Source organism: Nematolebias whitei, chromosome 4 (assembly GCF_014905685.2).
Source record: "Nematolebias whitei isolate Nwh7 chromosome 4, NemWhi1, whole genome shotgun sequence".
Lineage (NCBI taxonomy): Eukaryota > Metazoa > Chordata > Actinopteri > Cyprinodontiformes > Rivulidae > Nematolebias > Nematolebias whitei.
In genome coordinates this window covers 25685788-25711314 of record NC_056501.1, presented here as the reverse complement: position 1 = coordinate 25711314, position 25527 = coordinate 25685788, and the positions used below count along the sequence as shown (strand labels likewise).

The window sequence follows — 25527 nt, the reverse complement described above, 5'->3', positions numbered from 1 at the left end:
AAGCAACTGAGTGAGGAAAAATGGTTTTTAAGGAGCGGGAAAATGCCAAACAACCTGTGGGAAACGGCAACAACGGCAGAGTCGCTCATTTAAAAAGGCCCATCAAAATATTTTCTCTGTTAAGAAGCTTCATACGATCGTTTGTTATTCACGCCTCTTTTTATGACCGCCCTACACCCTGTCTGACTTTAAGAACACTCATTTTAATGACAATTGTACAAGGATTTTTTTTTTAAATAATTTTATTTTGGTAACAAAGCATTTAAATGTAAGAACACTTTTGTAACAAGAAGAGTAAAATAATTTTGTAACAAAGTTTTGCTACTGAGTTTTGGCATGAACCCCACTTTACAATGTGAGTCAGCACACGTAAGACAGATCCTTCATCAGAACAGCAGAAACACATTTTACCACCGCAAAACATTAGAAATGAGACCTAATGTCAGAATCCACGTAAAGTCGTCAAGAAAGTTCACGTGATCGCGTCAAACTGTTACTTTAACGTGAACAAGGGGGGAACTCTTTATGTGAAAACAGTTCACTTTATATGCAAATGAGCACGAAGAAAATTCCAAGACGCCGCTGACGAGTTCTGATCGTTATTAGATGGTGGAGTAGCAGTCGTCACAGTGGACTTTCCCGTGGTGGAGGAATATGCTGTCGAGGAGGTCCCCCATGGGTTTACGACACATATCGCACTGAAAAACAGGATTAAGACACAAGATGAGGAAGAGCTGTCGTCCTAATCTAAATATTTTTAATGCTGGCCGCCAAAGGCATAAGGGCAATCTTTTTTTTTTTTTTGCTTATATGCGTCTGTTTGTCTATCATGTCAGCAAAATATCTCATGAACAACTGGAGGAATTTAATTGAAACTCAGCAGAAAACCACTGGATGTCCACCTACAACTGATTCACCTTTGAGGTCAACCTGCATTTAGAACATCAGCATAAGTCAAACTGGTAATAATCATATTTTACAAATGTAGAGCTGAAATCTGGTGTAGCAGCTGAGACTTGGCTCCATCTGATACTCTGAAAACTAACGGACCACGTGAGATCTGTCTTTATAGCTTTGCCATTAACTATTGGAGTCGACTAGGTCTGTTAGTGATGACTTTATAAAGCACTGGATGGATTTTAGGAAATTTTTAGAAATTAATCATAAGATGGACATTACAGCCAATTAACTGCTGGAGTCACCCAATTCAAGATGGCAGCCACAGCAAACTGATGTTAGGAAACACCAAAAAAAAGCTTTGACTCAGTAAAGTGTATTAATTTGCTGAAATTTGCTGTGGTAGTAACTCAAACTAATTTGTAAATGTCTAGGTCAGAGGTGTCCAAATATTTTCATATGTGGGCCAAAACTTTTAAGGTGAAAGGAGTCACAAGCCACAAAAATGTGACTAAAAAACAGTATATTAAAAAAAAATAATAATAATAAAAAGTGTACATATTATAGTTATTTTTTGAAACTCAGCACAAACACACTACGTAAAAATGTAAACAGTATTTTGGAGAAAGGAGAAAGTTGAGTAATCCTGGTGGAGAAGGCGTTCTAAACTGTAATCCAACACGTTAAAAGCTTCTTAAACATTAATATCAATTTTTTTTTATTTAATTTATTTGACTATTGATTTATCGCCAAGGGGTTGTACAGTAGTCCCTCGTTTATTACGGGGATCCGTACCCTGAAGACCCGCAATAAGTGAAAAACCGCAAAGTAGGAATAGTAGTACAAATACTAAGTAGTAGTTTATTTTAGAATATATATACATATATATATATATATATATATATATATATATATATATATATATATATATATATGTGTAAATGTGTTTTAAACTCTTCCCACACTTGCAATATTCTAAACAATGTCTCTAAACAAGCGTTCTTGGCCACGCCCACTTCTCCGCTCTGCACAAGAACAGCTGATCTGCAGGAACTTTTTTCTGCAGTGTGGGCTGCACAAAAGGTGCAGCAGGTGCCAAATAATTTTAAATTATTTATTTTAAATAAAAATTCCATGCCGATTGTGCGGCTCATCTATCAATCAACCAATTGTGTGTCATGTCAAATTTTATTTTGAAAAACCGCGATAGAGCGAGTACGCGATAAACGAACCGTGAAGTAGTGAGGGACCACTGTATTAAACTTACTGCTCATTTTGAGATGCTTTTTATTTTATTTTTTTTTATTTGTTTTGCCGTTAAACCTTAAATTATCACCATTAAATTTGCAAAAGGTCTACATCGGCATCCATCTCTGAAGCCTACGAGCCAAAATTACGGCATTCTTAAACTGCAAATGTGGGCCACATAAAATCACTCCAAGGGCCACAAATGGGCCCCCGGGCTGCACTTTGGACACCCCTGCTGTAGATACTGCACAATGCACCACAGCTAATCAACCTTTGACAACACAAAAATGGCTATGACGTCAAAAACACCGACAATGAATGAAGATTTTGGTGTGGTAGTAGCTGAGAGTCATCCTCAACACATATTCCAAGCTCTTAATACAACTCACAGTTTAGCATGAAATGTGCATCATGTCATTTCCATGCTTTTACCCAAACAATTCTTAGTTCAACACGAGGGCGTAAAAGGCAATGAATTAAAGCTTCTAAATTTTGAACCAAATCTAAACACAAAACTGATTTAGCTTAATAAATGTCATGTTCTAGTTTTAAAATGCAAACGAGTCCTTTAGAAGAATATTATCAGCTTACCTTGAAGCAGGTGGGGTGGCAGTTGATATTGAGGTGCTCGATGGTGATCTTTGCATCGTTGCCCACCTGCTCTCCGCAGTACGTGCAGGTGGAGGACAGCGAGGCTCTGCAGGAGAAAAAATAACAGTGACTGGAACAATTTATCCTGACCACTGAGTCAAGGGTAACCGTCTGGTAAAATAACCTGAGATGTTTTATGTGTGTGTAAGAGAGACAGGGAATGTAAAGTGTGTAAATAATCCTTTGATGTCCCTGCTTAACCCCCTAATGAGCTGAATGAGCTGAATGAGCTGAATGAACTGGCTCGCTGGCGTCTCTGCCCTGCTGCTTGCACACATCTGACTTGAAATAACAAGGCGGGAGGAGGCAGGACTTTGGCTTATAGGGGGGGTTAAAACAGATTTTAAGGAAGGGTGAGAGAACTGAATGATGTGAGGGGCAATAACAGAAACAGTCTAATAATATGAAGCAACGTAAGCAGAAACTTGCATGTTAAAAGCAGCCATGAAAATATTTCAACAAGCACCAGTCAAAGTATAGACTCTGAAAAACAGGGTGTCAGAGAAACTAATCAAAGAAATCAACATCAGTGAGAGAAAGCTGCTCATTTTTATGCTCCATTTCTAAACGTGGACAAACTTTGATGTTATCATAGAATAAATAGGAAGTGGGGTCTTACTTGGTGTAACTGGAGGGGCTGCTGTATGAGTGATGGATGGAGCTGGAAGCATAAACGTCTTGTCTATAAAAGAAACGAGCGATAAGGTCACCATCATCAGAGCTACAACACACGTGTTTAATTGACCGTTTAAATAATTTATTAGACTTACCCGTCAGTCGTATCTCTGGCATTATGCAAGGACGTCGCCGTCGTATTGACATACTCTTTCACGTAAACAAACCCCCTTAAGCAGAGGTAGAGGAGGGAAAATAAATTAATTAATACGGGGCTCTGTGGAAAGGTTCTAAACAATAATAAATATCTTACGTGTTGTAGACAGAGCTCTGAACAATCTCAGTGTGGAAAAATAAGAGTTTCAGTCTGACTAGTCTGAGCATGGCCAAGACTTCAGTGGGTCGCTGCCATCTATAAAGATCTCCGATATACAACATTTCACAGCAGTTCATGTGAACTTATAAACATTCACATCGCTGCCAGTTTCACATTACACAGCAGAAATATTATGAAATGTCTGCTGGACATTCCTCTAGAAGTGCAAACAGTCAATGGGAGCATTAGCTAACTAGAGAAATTGCATTTCTTGCAAAAATGCAGTTGCTGAAGAACTTGCTGAAAAACAGCTGCAATTAACTAAAAATATGCTGAAATGTAGATGAAATGGAAGAACAAGTCTAAGTTAGCAAAATAAAGCAGAAATGTTTGCTGAATTAAGTTTAAATACGCAGAAATGAGCACAAGTATAAGGAAATTAACAAAAAAGTTGAATTTAGCAACAACAAAAAAAAGCTGAAAAGACAGAAAGAAGCTTAAACTACCAAAAGGAAGTGGAAGGAGCTGAAAGGAGCTTAAAGAAATGTGGAATTAAAGCTCACTTTAGCACAAAAACAGCTAAAAAAAAGTATCTGAAATAGCAGAAAAAAGTAAAACTAGCAGGAAAAAAGCTAAAAGGAGCATAACAAGTTGACATTAGCAGAAATAATTTCATTAGGCTGAAAGTAGCAAAAAGTACCACGAAAAACTTGAATTTATCTGAAAACAGCTGAAATTAGCTAAAGATTTTAAAAAGTAGCTGAAAAGGTAGAACAAGCCTAAAATAGCAGAAAGAACATGTTTGCTGAAAGAAGCAGAAATTAGCATAAAAAAGTGGACATTATCTGAAAAAAGCTGAAATTTGCACCAAAAAAAACAACTGAAAAGTAGCTAAAAAACCAGACAGAAGCTTAAATTACAAGAAAGAAGTGGAGAGCGCACATTTTTGCTGAATTAGGCTGAAAAAATTTAAATGAATGCATAAAATGTGGAATTAGCTGAAAAAAATTTAAATTGGCATAAAAACAGCTAAATAGTAGCAAAAAGATCTGAAACTTGCAGAAATCAGCTGAAAGAAGCATAACAAGCTCAAATTTATCATAAAGAAGTTAGAAGAAGCACAAAAATGTTGTAGTTAGCAGAAAGTAGCTGAAAGTAGCACAAAACAGCTGAAAATGAAAACGGCTGAATTTACCAGAAACTAGCTGCAAATTTTTAAGTTTGCACAAAGAAGCTGAACTGGAACAAAATGTGAAAGGAGCAGTAAAAGGTTGTAAACGGATCTGAAGGTTTGAAGGATGTAAAATGAGCTCAATTAATTTTCTATGAGAAAAAAAAACATGTCAGGAAAGGCTAAATGTTTCAAAAAGCTAAAGTTGCACCTATACAAAAGTCATGGCAGGATTGTCCTGAAAGAGCTGAACGTTTTTGATTTATGATTTGTTGAAAAAGTTTGGGGCAGCACGGTGGCGCAACTGGTAGAGCTGCTGCCTCTCAGCGAGCAGGTCCCTGGTTCAAACCCCGGTCCAGAGGCCTTTCTGGGTGGAGTTTGCATGTTCTCTCCGTGCATGCGTGGGTTTTCTCCGGGTGCTCCGGTTTCCTCCCAACGACCAAAAACATGCATGTTAGGCTAATCGGTAACTCTAAATTGTCCCTAGGTGTGAGTGAGAGAGTGAATGGTTGTTTGTCTCGTTTGTCTCTATGTGTCCCTGTGATGGACTTGCGACCCATCCAGGGTGTACCCCGCCCCTCACACAGTGATTGCTGGACATGGGCACCAGCGACCCCCGTGACCCAAAATGGAATAAGCGGGTAAAGAAAATGGATGGATGGATGGATGGATGAAAAAGTTTGAAAACTCAGGAGAATCACGCCGAAAAACGTACGGAAGAAAAATGGATCACCATGTGTTCACATAACTAGATTTCCCAATGGGAAACTTTGTGTCGAGCAGCTCAGAGCTGCTGCTGACAGTATTTGCAAAGAACCATAGAAATAAACATTTTAAACATATAATGCAGAACTGGCAGCAAAGTACAAATTTATCAGACATTTGCATGATCAGCTATGAAATTTATCTAGCTAGCTGCAGAGCTTCTGGTCCTACAGCTAGCTGCTGCTGCCACTATTAGCACATCATCCTTTTTCTATTGGAAAAACCATATAAAGAGAGACTGACAGCACTATAAAAGTTTACAAAATAGCATTTACACAAATGGTTCTGAAATAATTCACATTAGAGTCGTTGGAGCTGCTCGTCCAATTGGTCAGAAACTATTTATCCTAACCAAAGTTATTCAAAGAGTAATCTACAACAGGTAAGATATTACTTAATCATAATGGTTCCACAGAATCTGACTTTAAAAGAAGTGAGCTCTTGGTGTGACCAGACATTAGCTGACACTTTGACTTTAATCCACTGACTTTTTGGTTTCAGGTTCAGGCGTTCGGTCACGCTGCTCCGCTTGCACCACAGTCCTGGCCACATATCTGTAGACGGAGTGGATCAGCATTAGTCTCATCTTTCACTCCCTGACGACAGCAGTGTAATGGCTTTTAGGGCCCGTCGCACGATAGGTCTTCCATTTTCTGCTATTACTCGCTAATGGCAGACTTTTAGTGGGCTGTGATTTGACAGAAGGTTGTCTCTAATGCGCATCATCAATCTGACATCTGGAGGCTGATAATTAGAGGCAGGGAGATGAGGGCAAATTGAAAGACAATGGCAGAGCTGATCTTGTCATTTTACTTGGGTAGAGTTGTTTCGGGGATCTGTTAAAAGCACAAGTCGCAGGTATCAGTGCATGTTGCTTCGAGCGTTAAGCTGCTGTGTTCCTGCGGGGTTTGGCCTAAAGCTCTTAAACTAAAACACCCTCATTATGAAAAAAACAGAAGCCGTTCTAGTGGATAAAAGTGGACAACGAACTCACATGAACTGCACTGAATAACTTTAAATTAATTTGAACACATTAAGCACCACTATCCTCGATGCATGCTCGCTTAGAGTTTATTGAGTTATAAAGAGCAAAAAGTTCTGGTTAAGGGAAGTTTCTTTATAATAAAGAAAGAACATCAACAAACCAAAGATAGGAAATAACACTCTGAAGCATTTTTGCATTATACCATCTAACAAAATCATAAACTTACTGATCCAGAACGGGCTCTGGTTCTCGCTGGATCTCCCTGGAAGGTGAAGAAACTGAATTAGACTTTTATTAGAAACCACCGCTGTCAGCAGGTGTGAATGAAATTCAGAAAGGGACAATTCTGCAGACCATACGAAGCTAAGTAACATAATTTTCGAACGTTTATTCAACGTTATTGAAAACGTAATCAATAAATCCGTTATTGTCTGAAGGATTTTTCACTTTTTCATCACACAACACAAGTTTTAAGAGTTTTGTCCCAGCCTGATAGTGGTGATGGTAGTGACGGTCTGTGTGTCCTCCAGCCTGCAGAACACAAAACACATAGAGACACGAGTCAAATTCAGAATTGAATTCAAAAATCTTACTTCTAGCCTACAAAGCCCTCAAAAACCTAGCTCCATCTTATATTAGAGATCTTATTGTTCCGTATCTTTATATATGAATGTTTCTGTTCAGTGCCCTGAGACGACTTTTGTTGTGACTTGGCTCTATATAAATAAAATGAATCAAACGGAATTAACATTTTTCAAAATAATAAGTGCGTGTGTGCTTGTTAGCTAAATATCTCATGAATCACTGGATGGAGTTAATGAAACAAATTAACTTTTGACGTCAACCCATTTCTAGATCGTAGCTAGTTTCTTTCGGCTGCTCCCTTCTGCAATGAGTGGACTCGCATGAAAGATTTAGCAGTTATTTTTACCCTTCCTGACACAACCCGGTCTCAAACCCGCAACCTCGGGATTACAAGACCAAGATTACACTGACCACCAAGCTGCCGCAGCCCCTGGCCTTCACAGCTAACTGACCTTGACCAACACAAAGACGGTTGTAGTTCAGTCATCTTAACAGATGTTAAATTTAAATTTGATAATGTAGTCAACGCATCAGTCCTCACGTTACCAAAATAACCATAACACTGTCCTTTGTCCACATAAGATGATCTCAGTTTCAAACTCTGGCATCGTTTTTTTTTTTTTTACATATTTTAGTGGTTTTTATGTAAGCAGCTAAAACCCACACATTTTGAGATGATGCAAAATAAAGTGCTGAAATGTGCATTTAATCAGCTTGATTTTTGTAACAGTACCTTTCTTCCTCCTCATCCTCATCCACACCTGGAGCACTGATGGTATAAATGGTGGGTGATGTCCATCTGTCCCACGGGGAGTCATTTTCAGTGGACCTGAAAGTGAAAATGAGGCAAATTCACCCTCTGCATATCCTTAAAAGAGGGCGGGGATGAGGTTACAGGAGGGCAGGCTCTTTATCGCATTTGTGAGGGCGAGCTGTAACAAATATCTGACCCATTTTCATCAGCACCAGTGAACAATATCTTCCAGCTTGGCGAGCAGATGCTGTAAGAGCCTGGTTACTGCACCGCCAGGAAAGGAAAGAAGGTTATGGGGATAAAAGGAGCCACCTGGCGCTTTTTATTAAAGAGATGACTTACTTTCTTTCAAACATGATCACCGTCTCCTCATCTTCAGCTGGCTCCTGTGCTTCTGCTTCAGCAGCATCTTCTTGGCTGAGAGCGTGGGGGGGGACAAACATCGAAAGGCTTTTAGCTGGTAATGGACACGAGCGGGTAGATGTAGCTGAATGAAGACGAGCGGAGCAGTAAGATGGGACTCAAAGTGGTGTCCTCACCTCTCTTCTGTGTGATGTGTCAGCTGGGGTATCTCCCACGAGTGCATCCAGGACCGCCGGGAGCTGGAACTATTAAAAAGAAGGGGGCAGAGGGTTGCAAAGGTCGAGTCAGATCAGTTCCTGCAGATTTTCTGTCCTCTTCCATCTCTTAGCCGCAGATTTATTACCTTGTGGTGTCAGTGTTGATGGGGATGTCGTCGTCTGCAAGGGACGTCGGGGTGCTACTGCTCGTGCTGCCAATAAGACAAATGAAAATGAAGGAAAGAAAAACATTTGCATGACACACCTGCAGCAGGTAGATTAAAGTTCTTAACACTGGGATTGGGTTGTCTCGTCTTCATCGCACCTCGACCCTCATCATCCTCCTTGGTCTCATCAACCCTCTGCATATCCTCCCTCAATACATCCATGAAACTTCTCTTGTGGCCTCCTTATTTTCCTCCTCCCTGGTATCTCAACATCTTTTGTCTAATATATCCATTCTCCTTCCTCTGCACATGTCGAAACACTAACTTTGTCCACAAACCACTCAACTTGACCTGACACTTTAATATACACATTTTTAATCCTGTCTATTTCCAAGATTCAGTGAAATTTGTACATTCTTCATTTCGACCACTTCTTTTTTTAATTAGTGCCATCATCTCCAGACTGTACATCATCACCACCACCCTCTAAACCTTCCCTTTCATTCTTACAGATGTCCACATCCACCCTCAACATCTCTACTCCAGTTTCATTGCTGTCCTGGCCTCCCTTTAATCAGCACACTTCTTCTGAGCTCTTGATAACAACACTGAACATTTGACAATAACATTGCACTAAGACACATCTGTGACACCTAATGTGTTTATTGCTGCTGCACTGTGTGGCTGTATCATGTATGTCACTACCATACTGTCATAATTCAATTTATCTCAATGTTACTCACTACCTGTGCAATAACCTGTCATACAACCCTTGTAGTATATATGTGCAATATATATATATATCATGTGCATTTAAGTTAATATTGCTACCTGTGAAATACGTATTTATACTAATTCATCCTACTTGCACTGTTACATTCTACCATGTTGTTGTTTGCTATATTTCTTTTGGACCTTGTAAATAACTTTTTTAAACTTTATGGAACTTTATTTTGCAAACTTATTGCATGCTTTAGTATTTCTTTGTATTTATTTATTTTTATTTTTATTATTTTTTAGTGAGGCAAATCGGTTCTTCTCGTCCTGAACATTTTATTGCACGGTTGACCTGCATGTGAAAAATAAAAAAAAACATAACAGTTCCAATATATCTCACATCTACTGACGTCGATAGGCTTCTCCCTCATAACAAACCACTCCCTCTCTGGGCTCTCTTCCACCTGCACACTACTCTCACTGCAGATCACAGTGTTGTCTGTAAGCATCTGTCACCCTGTCCACTGCGAAACAAGAAGGATCTCCAAGCTGTTCTTTTTTTAATTTTTTTTTTATTTTGTAACTCAAACTTACGTCAAGTCTGGACTTGAACTAGTGTCCTCTGTGGATGGTTGAGGTGAACTGGAATAATAAAACAGCATAAAAGAGAACGCTTGCAACAACACTTCTTGAGTGATAACTGCTGATTGTGACTAACAACTGTATTATCAGCAGCAGTTCGAGCAATGAGGACATTATGTAGCAACATGATGTGTCAATGCAGCAAGCACAGGTTACAGTATGGAATTGGATGGTGGGGGGGGGGGGGGGGGGCTTGTTGTGTTATCATTCTCGTACCTGTTGATGGAAATATCTGAGAGAGGCTGGCGCAGGTCAGAGGGGCTGCAATGGAAAAAAGTGACCCCTAATCAGAAAAGGCTGCATTATGCATGTCGAGACACCTTCTATCTGGGCTGACTGGAAAACAGTCACAAGCTCTGAACCAGTATGATTACCTGTTCTGGGATGCAGTCCCTATCGGATACGGATCAAACGGATCAGCCGAGCTGAAAAACAATTTCACACTGATTTCACTCTCAATTGTCAGCATGGCCCATCGCGTGTCGGAGGAATTCTGATCACATTGACTCATAATGGAAAGATTTAATGTGGTTTGAATGATAAACAAAAACGGAGCAGGGACTCGAGTTTGCTCCCAAAAACAGGTCTCTCGTTCTCGTGACTCGATGAGACTACCTGTATAAATAAAGGGTAAATAAAAATAAATAAAGTACCTGAATTTAGTGACTGTGGTGGTTGTGACGTGTGAGCTCCAGAGTTCTGCATTGTCCTCGTTGCTACATGGAGAAAAGGACAAGTACAGTTTATTGCTGTTCTCATACACTATTTACAGAGCCAGCCCATTAGGAGAACTTGAAATCCACTGAACTATTTAACAACTGAGACCATCTAAATATGGCTTTTTCTTCCTGTCTGAGCATTGAGCACTTTTTGTCAGGAATAATCTCAGCGTTGGTCGTTCCAGCAGCTGCCTCTGAGGGGCCAAAAGCTGCAGTCAGAGCTGGTAGAAATCATTACGAAGCATATCTGAGTAAAAACAAGCTTCATAAGAAGGAACAGCTCTGCGCAGAGAGATAATTGTTTAAGAGCCGCCTGTCATCTCTCTCTACCTTTGTGTTTCCTCAGCTGTCTCGTCTGTCTGCTTCGCCGCCTCCTCCTCTTCCTCCTCTGGCAGCTCGCTGAAGCTGGTGGCGACAAAACAAAGCCAAAATCAGTGCAGAGCAGTCTTTTTCACTTCCAGTCGAAGAGCGGATGAAACGTGGCTTTTAGTTACACAGAATGGGGTGTTTCATTCAGGAGTCTGGGACTTTGTTGTCAACGTGCAGCCGTGCATTCTGGCTGTACCACTTTTGGATCAAACTTTAGATTTGTGAGGAAGAAGAATCTAATAAAGGCTGGCTCGATTGCTTATATGTGCAGTAATGAGAGAAAATATGTGAGGACATTTGGAAGGAAGCGTTCTTCTATAAAGCCAGACAAAGTGGGATTTACTTGTGTAATAATCTACTCTCGTCTGTTCTGTCAGCACTTGGAGTGCAGGTTGTGGATGACTCTCAGCTGCTGCCACTCCAAATTATAGCTCAGTGTCTGTGAAACTGACAGTTTTAGCCATTTTGTGTAAAAAAAAAAAAAATACTTCAAGGTATTTTTTTATTGTTGCTTTACATCTATTTTTACTGTACTTATTTGTCTTTTATTTATTTATGTCACTGATGGTGTTTTTATGTTTTTATGTTTGATACATTTGTTTAGTTTATTTGGTTTTATCCAGGGGAAGGTTTTAAAATAAGCTCCTTGAGTTTTTTGCCTCCTCCTGCACTGTGTAATTTTTCCTGTACTGTTTTGTGTTTTATTGCATCAAATAAATAAATGAACAACAATGAAATGCTAATAGTCATTAGCATGTCATTAGTTATTAGTCTGATCCTCGCCACTCAAAGTTTGCAGGATTGCATCCCGGCCTGGGGCCTTACTGGGTGGGGTTTGTACGTTCTCACCAATGGTTTTCTTCATGACCAGGTGCTCCGGTTTTCTCCCACAGACCAAAAACATGCATTTTAGGTTGATTGGTAACTCTAAATTGTCCCTAGGTGTGAATAATTACTTGTCTCTGAGTGTCCCTGTGATGGACATGCAACCTGTCCAGGATGTCCCCTCCTCTCACATAGTGACTGTTGGTCTTGGACACCAGCTCTCCATGACCCGGACAGAAGGATCACATCAAGAAATCCATTACCTTCCACTTCTTTAAAAAAAAAACTATGTTTTTCTCCTGTATCATTTAATCAGATTGCTGATTTAGAAAGTCCATTTCTTTCCACTATACTATATTTAAGAGAATAGCTGACATTTTTATTTGTATTTTACTCTGTGGTTTCTGCCTTTAACAACAGTGAGAAACAGACTTAATATAAATGTTCATTAGAACTCAAATCTCCCTCTTTGTGCTGTTCGTGCAGATGTTTGGATGTTTGTTGGCAGTTTTTATTTTAATTTTATTTTATTCAGAATAACTTTTTTGTAAACTTTAATGACATATGTTACTATAGTCCCTCGCTACTGCGCGGTTCATTTTTTCCGGACTCGCCACTTTGCGGTTTTCAAAGTAAGATTGGACATGACACACAAATGGCTGATTGAGGGATGAGCCGCACGACCAGCACGAATTTTTATTTAGAATAAATTATTTTAAATGAATTAGCACCTGCTGCACCTGTGTGCAGCCCAAGCTGCAGGAGAAGCTTTAGGAGAAGCTTTCTCCTGCAGCTTGACATAATCTCTGATCTGCAGCGAAGAAGTGGGCGTGGCCAAGAGCACTGGCAGGTGGCTGGTTTTTCACTTATCGCGGGGCTTCAAGGTACGAATCTCCCACAATAAGCGAGGGACTACTGTATTGGATTTTATTAGAAGTGGTGTACCAAACGTCACTTATTGTCCTCTACATTTATATTATAGGTGGTGGACGTTATGTTAAAATGAGGAGAATACTGGGAGAATGATAAGTCAGAATCATTGGCCTGTATAAGATGGGATTGCTTTTCTGAGAAGAAAAAGGCAATTCATTGTATAATTCACACCCTGGACACAAGTGGAAGGTGATTCTGTTTTTAGGACTTCTCTCACCTGCGAATCTCTGTCTTCATCACAATGACATCATCAGCCAGGAGTTTCTGCACACTTACTGGCTTTGTTGGGTTTGACGCACTAAAAACAGAGAAAAACCAGTAGCAGAGAGGTGAGTTATGGGATATTTTGGCTTCTTACTTACAAAGGAACTATTGATGTTCTACTGAGGAGGCAACAGTTTTCAATAACTCTTATGTACCTGCTTAATTCACTGAGCAGATCCTGACTCCAGCGGCCCGGGCTGGGAGGAACAGGCTCTGCTGATTCTTCTGGGCTGCAGAGGCAGGAAGGAGGAAAAAGTTAAAAAGTTAACGAACAAAGAGTTTTTCTTGTAATCAGAGGAGATTTCAAAGCTTAAACCAGGCCAGCGGAGGAAAGATGTTTTGCAGGAGGTCCAACAGTGCCACCATATGGAAAAGGATCTCCAATGTAAAAAACTAAAGTGCACTATCAGTAGGAGCATATTTTTAACAAACCTATCACTGAAGCCCAGGAGATCGTCTGTTATTGGTTCTCTATTGCCGAGCGTTGGATCTGGAGCTGGCTCCTGTTCAACGCTGCAGCGAGACAAAGAGAAAGCAAAAAAAAGGGGATTCAGCTTGTTAGTGCACCTGCCTTGGCATGGAAAGCACATATATCTCTTTAGCAAATATTTTTAAACCACATTTAATCAAACCTAATTTGGGGCACAGGTTGTTGAAGGCACTTGAAGCCAAGATTTGTGTTACTTGGAAATTCCTCCAAAGTGAACACAATGGCAATTAGGCCATATTTATTTTCAAAGCAGCTCTGCCTTGACTCGACAAAGAGAGGTATTGATTTTCTACCTCTCCTCTGAGCTTCCTCCTTCCTCCTTCGCCGGAGTCGTCTTGGCCTTCTCAAAGCTGGAGGGAAAACAAACTTCTGTGATCAAACTGCATTATTCCAGAAGCTGTGGGCAATAATGTGGCCCTGACGGAGATGACTTCTCTCAAATATTGCACTGTTTTATAGTATATAAATACATATTTTTGAAATACCTGGATGAGTGTGTGTCAAAAGAAATGAGGGTGTCAGACAAGGCAGCGAGCGTGTCACCGGTGGAGCTGTGAAAACAGACACGCAACAAAAACATGGAGTTTGTGGCAGTTTTCAATCACACACATGAAAGAATAAGATATAAACAAAAGAAAAGCACATTTGGAAAAACCATTCTGCAACGGCTCTGTTACTCCAGTGCATAAAAGAAGTTTTCAGACCTTTAACTCAATAACAGTGAAAGTCATTAAAAATAAAATAAAAACAGTATTACTTCACTTACGTTATGTAGCATACAAAACACAACTATGGGAAAGTTTTAAATACTTTCAACAAAATACAGACTGAAGTTAAAAATACAATATTCTGAATGTAATGAAAATTTATTGCGGTTTGTCTAAATGATTACGACACACAAAAACTATTTTCTCATGAAACAAATCCTCTCAACTATTCATTACAGCCCATTCCATGAAAAACAATCATTGCCTGTGTCTGTGTGTTTGTCTGGCTGTTAGCAAAATATCTCGTGAACCACTGGACTCTTTAATGAAACTCTTAGAAAGTTGTCACTGGATGCTCATTTGGTTCACTTCTGGAGTCTGATTCAAGAGGGCCACCACGACTACCGTACTTGCCGCCGTACACGTCACACTGCTGTATAAGTCGCATCGGACTAAAAATGTCTAATAAAGTGGAAAAAACAAATACGTCGCTTCGACATGTAAGTCACATTTATTATGTGTCACCGCTGACCACCTGGAAATGTGGGCCAGTGTTGTGCCAAAAAGCGATCGGCTGCCAAATGGCGGTTGTGGGAGTGTGCACGGGAGGACTTTAACAAGAATTTAACAAGATTAACACTTAAAAACAATTATTTGTTTGATCGACATTATAGCAAATGTGTGTCTCAGTCTAACTTTTCCTTAATAAATGCTCTTTAATGGTCAGCTACATTTCAAAAATCAGTTCATGGCTGTGGCAATAGAGTTGTAATTTCTAACCCAAGCTCGGCCCCGCCCAACCTGGATTCAGACCGGGCCATATTAATGTGCTTAATGCGTGGGCCGGGTCGGTGTCAGGCTATTTATTGCGTAAGGAACGCACGCGGCCGACGATCCAATATATGCAAACATGACTTGCCATATTGCACCCACCATACGCGACCATTTGACCGCCTGCTGACTGGCTGGTTGAAAGAGGTAAAAAGTTCAGTTAAGCTTCAGATGGACTGCTGCCAGAGATCCATCAGCCCAAATGGACATTCATTCAGCCGCTGCACTCAGAGGACGCGTGCGGCTGATGACCCAAACAGGTGAGATCACAAAATATCCGACATGTCAGAGCAGGATGCAGGCAGAAGCAGGGGAAGCATTTAATGCACTTTGATGGCTCCTCAGCTCTGATCTTCTGCCCCCTCATCTGCGCACGTCCGCCAACCGTTAATAATAGTCTATGGTATACTATGGTATAAGCAGTCAAAACTTAATTAAAAATGATGGGGGGTGGTGTTCCGACCTGTAATTACTGTTAATTTGTCGGATTGGGTGGGGTTCAGTGATGATGGCTGCGGGCTGGGGCCGGTTCAGTTCAGATTATTTGGATCCGAGTGCATCTCTAGCATGCAGAGGGAGGACTTGTTGTGCATTTCTTTGAAATGTAACAAGATAACCACCTAAGAACAATTATTTGTTTGCTCGACATTATAGTAAAGGTGTGTCTCAGTTGAACTTTTGCTTAATAAAAGCACTTTAACAATCAAATCAGCTGCATTTCACTTGGGCGGCAAAATGCAGCTGATTTGATGTTTGCTCCAGGTGTTCCGGAGCGTGACAAAGGTGGCTTAGTATGGCAAACCAAGTGTCTCATTAATAGCCACTTTTACCTATTAATGAGACACTTGGCTTGCCATATTAGTTGAGAACCCTCTAGTGGCTGAAAATGGTAGTGTTCAATATTTTCCATGTCAGAATGAATGAAATCATCAGATCTCAGTCAAAAATTGGATTATAAATTTGAGACAAAAATATAAATAAGTCGCTTCACTGTATAAACCACAGGGCATGCAAATTTATACAAAAAGGTGTGACTTATACAGCGAAAGTACAGTAATCAAACTTAGTCAGTTTTACATATTGTGGACTAAAATTTGGTGTGGTAGTAGCTGAGAGTCGTCCACAGATCAGTTCCTTCATCTTTTCTGTCCTATTTAAATGTTCCTGATGAACATTTTTGAGTCACTTCTGTCTATTAGCAAAATATTTATTTTCATGCTGGACTGATTTCAATCAAACTTACAGAAAGTAATCAACGGATATGTTGTCATTAGATCAATAACTGGTCCGATTCTGGAGCCATCTCCATTCAAGATGGCCGCCACAGCGAGCCGACCTTATAAAATACAGTACTGGCTCAGATGCAGTCAGTTTGGTGGATGTTGGGTTAAAACTGGGTGTGGTAGTAGATGAGAGTCATCCCCAACATACACAGGTACAAACTGATCAGGGGGTTTGTAAATAAAACGTTGACATGCGACGCAGCAGACTAGAAGCTTTTCTTAAATATATATATATATTATGTCTTTATTTATTTTTTTTGTAATATTTGACTTTATAAAAATTTTAAGTATGTAAAAAGGGACATCGTTGTTGTTTGTGAAGGACTAACCGTGATTTTGCCTTTGGCGCTGGCACAGGTTCTGGTTCTGATTCTGGTCCTGGTTCTGATTCTGGCTCTGGCTCTGATTCTGGCTCTGGCTCTGGCTCTGGTTCTTGTTCTTGTTCTAGCTCTTGCTCTGTTTCTTGTTCTAGCTCTGGCTCTGGTTCTGATTCTGGCTCTGGTTCCGATTCTTGTTCTAGTTCTGCTTCTGGTTCTATTTCTTGTTCTAGTTCTGCTTCTATTTCTTGTTCTAGCTCTGGCTCTGATTCTGGCTTTAACTCTGGTTCTGGTTCTGGATCTGGCTCTGAATCTTGTTCTAACTCTGGCTCTGGTTCTGATCCTTGTTCTAGCTCTGGTTCTGCTTCTTGTTCTAGCTCTGGCTCTGGTTCTGCCTCTGCTTCTGGTCCTGCTTCTTGCTCTCGTTCTGGTTCTGGTTCCTGCTCCGGCTCGAGATCAGTCACCAGTGTGATGTGCACTGTCTTCATCATGGGGAGGGCCACGGGGGCAGGAGCTTGTGGAGCAGGTGCTACCAGGTTCTCTGGCATGAACGAGACCGTCTGGACGTCAGACCTGTCTGACTCGTCAACCTGCGAGTCTGTAGGAGCTGCTTGAACACTTTCAGTGACACCTGTCGATTTGGAATCTGGTTTTACATCTTTGAGTGGGCCTTTTTGTGCCTCAGACTGTGGGAGTGGGTCTTTTACAAGTCCTGGGCTGACTTGAACCACCTTTGGAGCCACTGGCTTGGTAACAGCCACTTCAGCATCCGTTGTCACGCTGGTGTTGACTCTGAAACCCAAACAGACGAGTTAAACAGAGTCCTCCAGACTCCATGAAGTTCTGATCGTGAAACGTGGAAGGAGACCTACGTAACGCGTGGCCTGGGCACCGGCGCCGAGGCAGCAGATGTGGGAGCAACATCAGGGGAGGTCTTCACAGTGCTGGCAGGTGTGTGAGTCGCAGGACCCTCATCAGTATCATCCTCACCGATAATCCGCACCCTGTGCACGCACACACACATAACCGTGTTTGTGTACAGCTGGGCTCCACAGAAACAGCTTGAGCGAGTTTTGTGTTCGCCCCCTCTTGGCTCCGGGCTCAGAGACATTATGCAGCTTTTACCTTTTAGCCACGAATGCTGCGCTGCTGTTGACCAGTGGCGTGTCAGCTGACACATCTATGGTCCTGAGGGTTTTCCAAACACAAACAACTCTCATTTATACGTCATTACAAACAGAATGCATTTTAAAAAGGCAGTTAAATCTTCTGATAACCATTAGCAGGGAGATAAAACATGCATACTCATATTTCTTGGCAGCAGAAAGCACATAGGACCGTTCCTTTATTGAAGACCTCTTCAAAACACTGCTGGCTGCCTCCTTCCTGCAAAACAAATGATGTCAATCTCATATATTTTTCTTTTTTTTTTTCCTGGAATGTCGAGTTCTCACCGTCTCTCTTGCTCCTCGAGGCTAAGCACGCCCTCCAGGGACGGTGCAGGGTTCCTCACAATGTGGGGGGCTCTGCAGAACAGGAGAACAAACAGAAAGCTGCATGAAAATCTAAGGGTAGAGAGCTGCAGGCGGTTGTGTGGAAATCTGAATTGTGCACTCACATTCTCTTGTAGCTCTCTGAGGCTTTTTTGGTGTATTGTTTTGTAGCGGGGCTGTTAGAAAAAGAAAAGAACCAGAAACTCAACTTTTCAGATATTTTATAGAGATTAACGGAGTTTGTTTTCATGCAGAGGCTCTTACACTGAGCCGTTAGAGACGCTGGAAGAAGCAGGCTTGTCGTCCAGTTTGGTGAAAACGCCTCTGAAAGGAAGAATCAAGCGTCATCATTTGCTTTAAGTTCTATATAACTTTATTTGTCTAAGAACCTGTATCCGCTTACATTTTTTTTTTTGTATCAGGAGGATATATTAAAACTTTGTCTTTACCAGATTCTATAGCTATTTAAATTGAACCTCAAGTGTCCACAAACACACACCAGATTCCACCATGTAATACATGCATTCATTACATCTAGGCTTGATTACTGCAATTAGCTCCTGTTTGGTAACAGTCAGATCTCTATTGCACGACTACAACTGGTCCAGAATGCAGCAGCCCGATTTTTAACCAGTACAGGCAAAAGAGAGCACATTACACCAGTTTTGGCCTCACTACACATGGCTACCGGTTCACCTTTGAATCCAGTTCAAAATACTCCTGTATGTCTACAAATCACTGAACAGCCCCCCCTATCTCTCTGATCTGCTACAACCGTATGTCCCACCACGTTCCCTGAGGTCAGCAGACCAGTTGCTCATCACTGTTCCAGGAACTCGTCTTAAGCGCAGAGGTGACAGGGCCTTCTCTGTAGCAGGACCAAGACTCTGGAACGAGTTACCTCTGCTTGTCAGACTGGCCCCCTCCCTCTCGGTTTTCAAATCCAGTTTAAAAACTCACTACTATTCAGTAGCTTTCAACACCAGAGGATCTGTGTTTTGAACCTGTACGCTCCACACTGGTTTGTCGTCATATTTATTATCTGCATCGTTTTTATGTCTATTTCTGATTTAATTCATTTTGTATATCGCTTCGTGTGTTGTCTGTTCTGGCTGTACAGCACTTTGGTTGGCCTTGTAGCCGTTTTAAGTGATCTATAAATAAAATGGTATGGTATGTTGTTCTGTGTCTGTTTTGAAATCAAGATCTGTTCACGTAGAGCGTTTATTCAACAGAAAATGAAACCCAAATGAAAATTTTTGCATGAAATATTGATTCAGCAACTTGTGAAACGTCCTTCAGCAGTAAAAACTCTGGAGTCCTTTTCAGCTACATCGCAGTGGCAGAATTTTGGCCCACTCTTATTTACAACGCTGCTTCAGTTTGCAGCCCACAGTTTCTGCACAGCTTTCCTAACATGCCACCACATCATTTAATCCCGGCTGAGGTCTGGACTTCGGCTCACTGCAACCGATTTGCTGCTGTGTTTGAGATCAATGTTCTGTTGTATCATGAGCCAGTTTAGGCTTCACCTGTTGTGCTCAGATCCTGTGGGTGTACAACAAGCCCAAATAATCAGCCCTCCACCACCCTGCTTGGCGGTTGTGCCGTTATGCGTTTGGTTTAATCTAAATACCACAATATGAATTATAAGTCTCTGCGCTTGGATCTTGTTTGATACATTGCTCAGGAAGTTTTCAGGTTCAAAGGTTGAAACTTTGCTAACTTAAATTGTGTCATCATATTCTGTTTGGAGAGAAGAGGCATGCTCCTGCAACTTCTCCCAACAAACCACATTTGTTCAGTTTGTTTCTACATATCCTGTCAAACTATAATCTCTAGCCTATAGCAACTGAAAAATGTAGAGGGGTTTTTTGTGCTTCGTCTTTTCTCTGAGCATTGCAGGGTCTGACCTTGGGGTGAATATGGGATCGCCACTCCTTAGATGATTGGCAGCTGTCCTAAATGTTTAACTTGTGAATTACTCTTTCTCGCTGTACACTTCATTCAACCTTTATTTTACGGGTGCACTGATAAAAATCGGCTGGCTAAATTATCGGCCCCGGTTTCCTCAATATTGGGACATCGGAAAAATGTACATGAGAAACCAATTTTTTTGTTTTAACAATTGTCTGAACTTCCTTTATATTTCAGAGCACTACCTCATGGCCAGTTAAAACAAGTTTGTATTGTCTCTAGGATATTGCTCAAGGGTCTGTTTTTCAATAAAATATTGAAAAAATTGAAGGTGCATTGTATGTTAAGACTGAGTTTTGGATTCAGAATAAGCCAGACACAGGAGCGCAAAAACTAGAACAGTTTTTATTCATGTGGCTGTGTGTGAGAAGTCGGGATCAGTTGTGTTAACAGGTCTTCACAGGCTGTAAGGAGAGAGTCACCTGTCAATGACATCACTGGCAGAGCAGCTGCAGTACATGGTTTGTGGTGGGGCAAGTTCAAGAGCAGGGTCCAGATAACGAAGCAGGGGTCATACACGGGGAAACAGAGCAGAAACCAGAGCCAAGTTGTAATCCATAATCGTGGAGGGAAAGCAGAGTTGTTTACCGTGGTCTGATGTGCAGTCAAAATCCAAAGAGGGACAGGCAAGGAAACCGTGGTACAGGCGTGAGGTTGAAACAAGGCAAGGTAAGGTAATCCAGGTTGTAGCATGAAACAAGAACTGTGATGGCTTCAGAATCAGGGACCATGGGAGGTATAATAACTCGGCACTGGTGGAGAGATGGAGCTTATAAAGGGTGCAGAGCAGGTGAACCAGATGAGAGCTGAACAGGTGAATGGAATCAGGGCTGATTGCTGTGAGCAACAAGGGAGGAGTGGCATGGCTTGGAAGGAGTAGGCTTGAGCTGGAGATGGGTGATAGGCATTCCAAAGCAGAGAAAGAGAAACTATGGCATGAGGGGCTGAAACAATACCAGGAGGGAGGGAGGGAGTGAGAGACGGGGGCCGATGGGGGGTCAGCAGGGGCCGCTGACCATGACATTGTGACCTTATAGCACCTGATGCTGTCGCTTATAAAACAAAAATCGGTATCGGCCAAAATCAGAATCAGCAGGTCAGGCTTTTTAGATATCGGTGATCAGTGATCGGCCAGAAAACTGCAATCGGTGCACCCCTACTTTATTTATACAAATAAATCACATTTAGCCTCGAGGGCTCATTCTGTTAAGACAGACAAAATCTGGAGGCAAAAAAAATAAATCCTAAGACTCTCATTCCATGCCGAGGAAAGATGGCCTGAAATTAAAAAAACATCCCACAATTATATGTATATTTTTATATATCATCATTATTGACTCCAACCTTTTTGGAAACAACCTTTGACCCATTACAGACCGACGGGAAGCAACAGTTGCTTCTCTGAGGTCATCGCTGACGTCTTTGGTGTTAAACACCTGTATGCTCTGGAGTAGCAAAAGCTCCTGCTTTTACAGAGATGCTCACACTAATGGATCAGCAGCACCTGTTTGACACTGTCCTCTTAAATCCCATGTGAGCAACAAGGTGGACTTTGTCCACGCACAGTTTTTCTACTGAAGCTTTATTAAATGAAGAATGACATGGTGGAATATGTTGTGTGTATTTTGTGTTGAGGTTAGATTTAAACAATTTTAGAACTTAGTGAAGACTTTAGAATTGAAAGAACATGACTGTGCTCTCCCAATGGTTTTAAATACAGTTTAACAGGGTTTATAGGTGATCTTGGAAAAAGTGTCTTCCTACCTGATCAAGTATCCTGGTTTTGGTGTTTTACTGTCAATTCACGACATTTGTTAATGTTAAAATTATATTTAAAGTTATTCTGACAAAGTAGTGAACATTAGAAGCATGACTTTACCTCTCAGAGTCAGTTTTTAAAGGTGCTGGGGCGGGTTTTACTGGCGAAGAATCCGGACTGGTTTCAATAGGAGCTCCGTTCAGTCGTCCGGCTCGAACTTCTGCCATCCTGCGTGGGAGCAGAAGAAAGTTACTGAGCGAGGGAGTCGTGGGTGAGATGAACAGAAATCGAATTAAAAAGTGCTTTACCATGGCTTCTCCATCTCAGTTTCAGCCTGAGGTTCTTCGCGGCGCTGCAACCAGCTGGCGTCTCCCTTCAGCTTGGTTCGTACTTTAGTGGAGCGGAGCACAGCTGCTTTGTCTCCCTCTGAGGCATAAACACGTGCACACAGAAATAAAAGATATATGTTAGGTTATGATTGCTTAGCACATGATGAACCACTTGTTGTTTGCATGAAAGGGGTCAGATTATTGCAACAAAGTTCAGTTAGGTCATCTGGTTGGTTTCTTTTTTGTTGTTGAAATGTTTTGTCCTTTATCCAAAGGACTTCATCAGTCCGAGGAGCCACAACAAAGTCAATCCCACAAGTCAATCCCACAAACATTCACATAGTGGGACAAACAGTTTGCTGGTAATAAGGTGGTTTCTGGAGTCCACTCTCTCCCCCTTCGACTCCTTTGAGGCATGCCAAATATGGCAAAACATCACAGTTCACCAAAGTGGTTCAACACAACAAAGTTTTGAACCACTTTGGCCGTGGCTGCCTGAGAGGAGTCGACGAGGGAGAAGAAACCATCTTATCACCAGCAAACTGGTTGGCCCACTATATGAGTGTGCTGCTTGCAGGGCTGAGTTTGTTGTGGCTCCTCAGACTGATGAAGTCCTTTGGATAAAGGACGAAACATTTCAACAAAGGACCTGACTTAACGTTGCTGGCTTTTTTTACCTGGATTACTGAGCATGAACTTTGAGGTCAGATTATTGTTTTTCCATTTTTTCAAAAGCTCTTCCAAGCTAAACACTTCCGGTGCAGGTTTGTTTCTCCAGCAGGAAACAGTGTGAGATGAGTTGTTTAAGGACAGCAGCTACGCTCTTTGGATGTGACAACATTCGGGGTAGCCTTTAGCTCATCAATCCGGTCAGAATTAAACTGTACTTCTCAAAACTAACACCATTAAAAGATCTACATCACATTTATTGTCCATGACCTTTCCACATAACACTACTTAGTTTGCATGTTCTCTCCGTGCATGCGTGGGTTTTCTCCGGGTGCTCCTGTTTCCTCCCACAGACCAAAAACATGCATGTTAGACTGATTGGTGACTCTAAATTGTCCCTAGGTGTGAGTGAGAGAGTGAATGGTTGTTTGTCTCTATGTGTCCCTGTGATGGACTTGTGCAGGGTGTACCCCGCCCCTCACACAGTGATTGCTGGACATGGGCACCGGCGACCCCCGTGACCCAAAAATGGAAGAAACGGGTAAAAGATAATGGATGGATGGATGGATGGATAACCCTTCTTCAAAAGATCTGAACTTTCCCTTTAACAGAATAGTCTGGTGAAAGGATACTCTTAACAGTAACCAGTAGTTTGTAACTTATCAGTCATGGATTATGAAGAACACAGCAGAAACTTCCTTTAGATAATGGCTAGTCAAACCAGGGTGTGTGTTTTTAAGGGTTATAAAACATTTTCATTTACAAAAATGTCTTACTCAGGTGTGAAAAGAACATTTAACACTAAACCTCTATGTTTGGTTTGTTATGTTTTGGCGTCGTTTCCTCAACAAAATGTGTGTGTTCCTATGAGAACCTTGTTCTCCTGAGATCATTGAATGCATCAGTCCACCAGGACTAGAATAAACCTTCGGATGGACCAGACGTGTTGTCAGGTGCACTAACTAAACAGTGGCGTGCAAAACTCTAAAGAAGCTTACATTTGGCTAATGTATTTCACACCTATGTGATATTATTGTGAAAAAGTTGTCTTATAAGCCTGAAAAACTTTATAAAACATGCCCTTGTTGGCCATTTGCCAAGCTTGGTCTTCATACTCCGTACTCGATTATTGATGTCACTGCTGCTGTTTGGCAGGACATTACGTCAAAAATCACCAGATTATCCCTTTAACCTCCGTAAACAATATATGAGTAATTCAGGAGTTTCTTGCTCGACTTGTCTTCATTTCTGTTAGACGAGATTTGGCCGATCAGGAAGATTACCTCAAAGACCACAGTGGAGAATTTGAGACCAAATGTGGCCAAAGTAACACATTAGAAGAAAACACATCCGTTTATGAACATTAAAAACATGTCAGTATATTTAGTAGTCCATCAACATAATGTTATCCATAAAACCCTAAAAGGTGGAAACAGTTTATATTAAAAGGGTAAAACAGGTTTTAAAGAGCAAACACCAGCTTTAAAAAGGTGATGTCGCCTCATCAGGCCACATGTTGGTCTTCTTACCGTTGGACATGGTGCTTCTCTTTTGTTTTCTTCACGGGCCCTTTGAAGAATCTGCAATAAACATCACAGAAGGAAAAAAAGTGTACATTCAGCAAACTGCCACTAATCTCAACTATGTCCAATTTAAAATACCTCTTCCCACGGTATGCACCCCTCCCTAGAAGAAACCTGGGCTCTGTCAAACATTCCTCAGCGTCATCTTTCAAACACGCCGATCGTCCTGCTCTACCACTTTCCACAAGAATTCCTGCGATCGCCTACATATGACCGAACGTGGATGTAAACGTATTTAAACACGCAGATGTTTTTGGCACAGAGCGACGTGCTTCGTTTGATCGTTCTTTTTGCCTGTTTCAAAAATAATAAGTTGATTTCTCGGTCACTCCGAGTCTAAAGTGAATTCCTCAGAGGCGAGGCCTATACCTGTTGGGAATCACTAAGAAAACGAAAACCCAAGGGAAAGACCGTTCTCTTATCTGAAAGCAGGCTTATGCAAAACAGAAGAGTAGCACCAAATTCAGAATGCAAATATTAAACATCTAAAACTCGTCAGGCTTTCAATTTACCCCTCTTTTTAAATTACTCTGACACGGTGTTCCTCAAGGATACTGTTCTGAATTGAAATAGAGCAAAGACTCAAAGAGCTCAGAGTGTATATTTATCCTGGCTTTAGTACAAGCAGTCCTCACCAGATGAATGATTAATGAACAAGCAAAAAGACGAGCGCTCAGTCATGACTCGGAGAAAAATGAGAACAAACAGAGATAATCACAGTTTAAACTGACAAACATGACTAACCCGCTCTACACACTAATCGTATAAAGTTGGTTCTGTTCAAGTATCTCTGTGGAGAAAGCACCTCACCTGCTCGGGCTCAATATCCAGCAGAGCAAATATGTCCACGCAGGCGAGTGTGGTCACCCTGAACTGAGGGAAAGTCGTTTTGTGTCTAACAGGTGT

General features: G+C 41.2%; 1 protein-coding gene across 1 annotated transcript; it reads right to left on the bottom strand.

Annotated features, from left to right (window-relative positions):
* Positions 1-600: 600 nt before the first annotated feature.
* Positions 601-25527, bottom strand: znf185 (zinc finger protein 185 with LIM domain). The gene is made up of 33 exons (XM_037675074.1): positions 25432-25527; positions 24568-24618; positions 22349-22466; positions 22161-22268; positions 22046-22075; positions 18569-18628; positions 18430-18480; positions 18266-18337; positions 18117-18197; positions 17937-17999; positions 17684-17815; positions 16824-17603; positions 14159-14224; positions 13967-14023; positions 13616-13696; positions 13339-13413; positions 13137-13217; positions 11123-11197; positions 10727-10789; positions 10448-10498; positions 10290-10334; positions 10026-10073; positions 8694-8759; positions 8527-8595; positions 8330-8404; positions 7967-8062; positions 7138-7179; positions 6875-6910; positions 6152-6217; positions 3567-3641; positions 3416-3478; positions 2737-2842; positions 601-698 (listed from the first exon to the last, which is right to left on the bottom strand). The coding sequence occupies exons 2-33, from the start codon at positions 24575-24577 to the stop codon at positions 603-605; spliced, it is 2937 nt and encodes a 978-aa protein (XP_037531002.1). The 5' UTR covers positions 24578-24618; positions 25432-25527; the 3' UTR covers positions 601-602.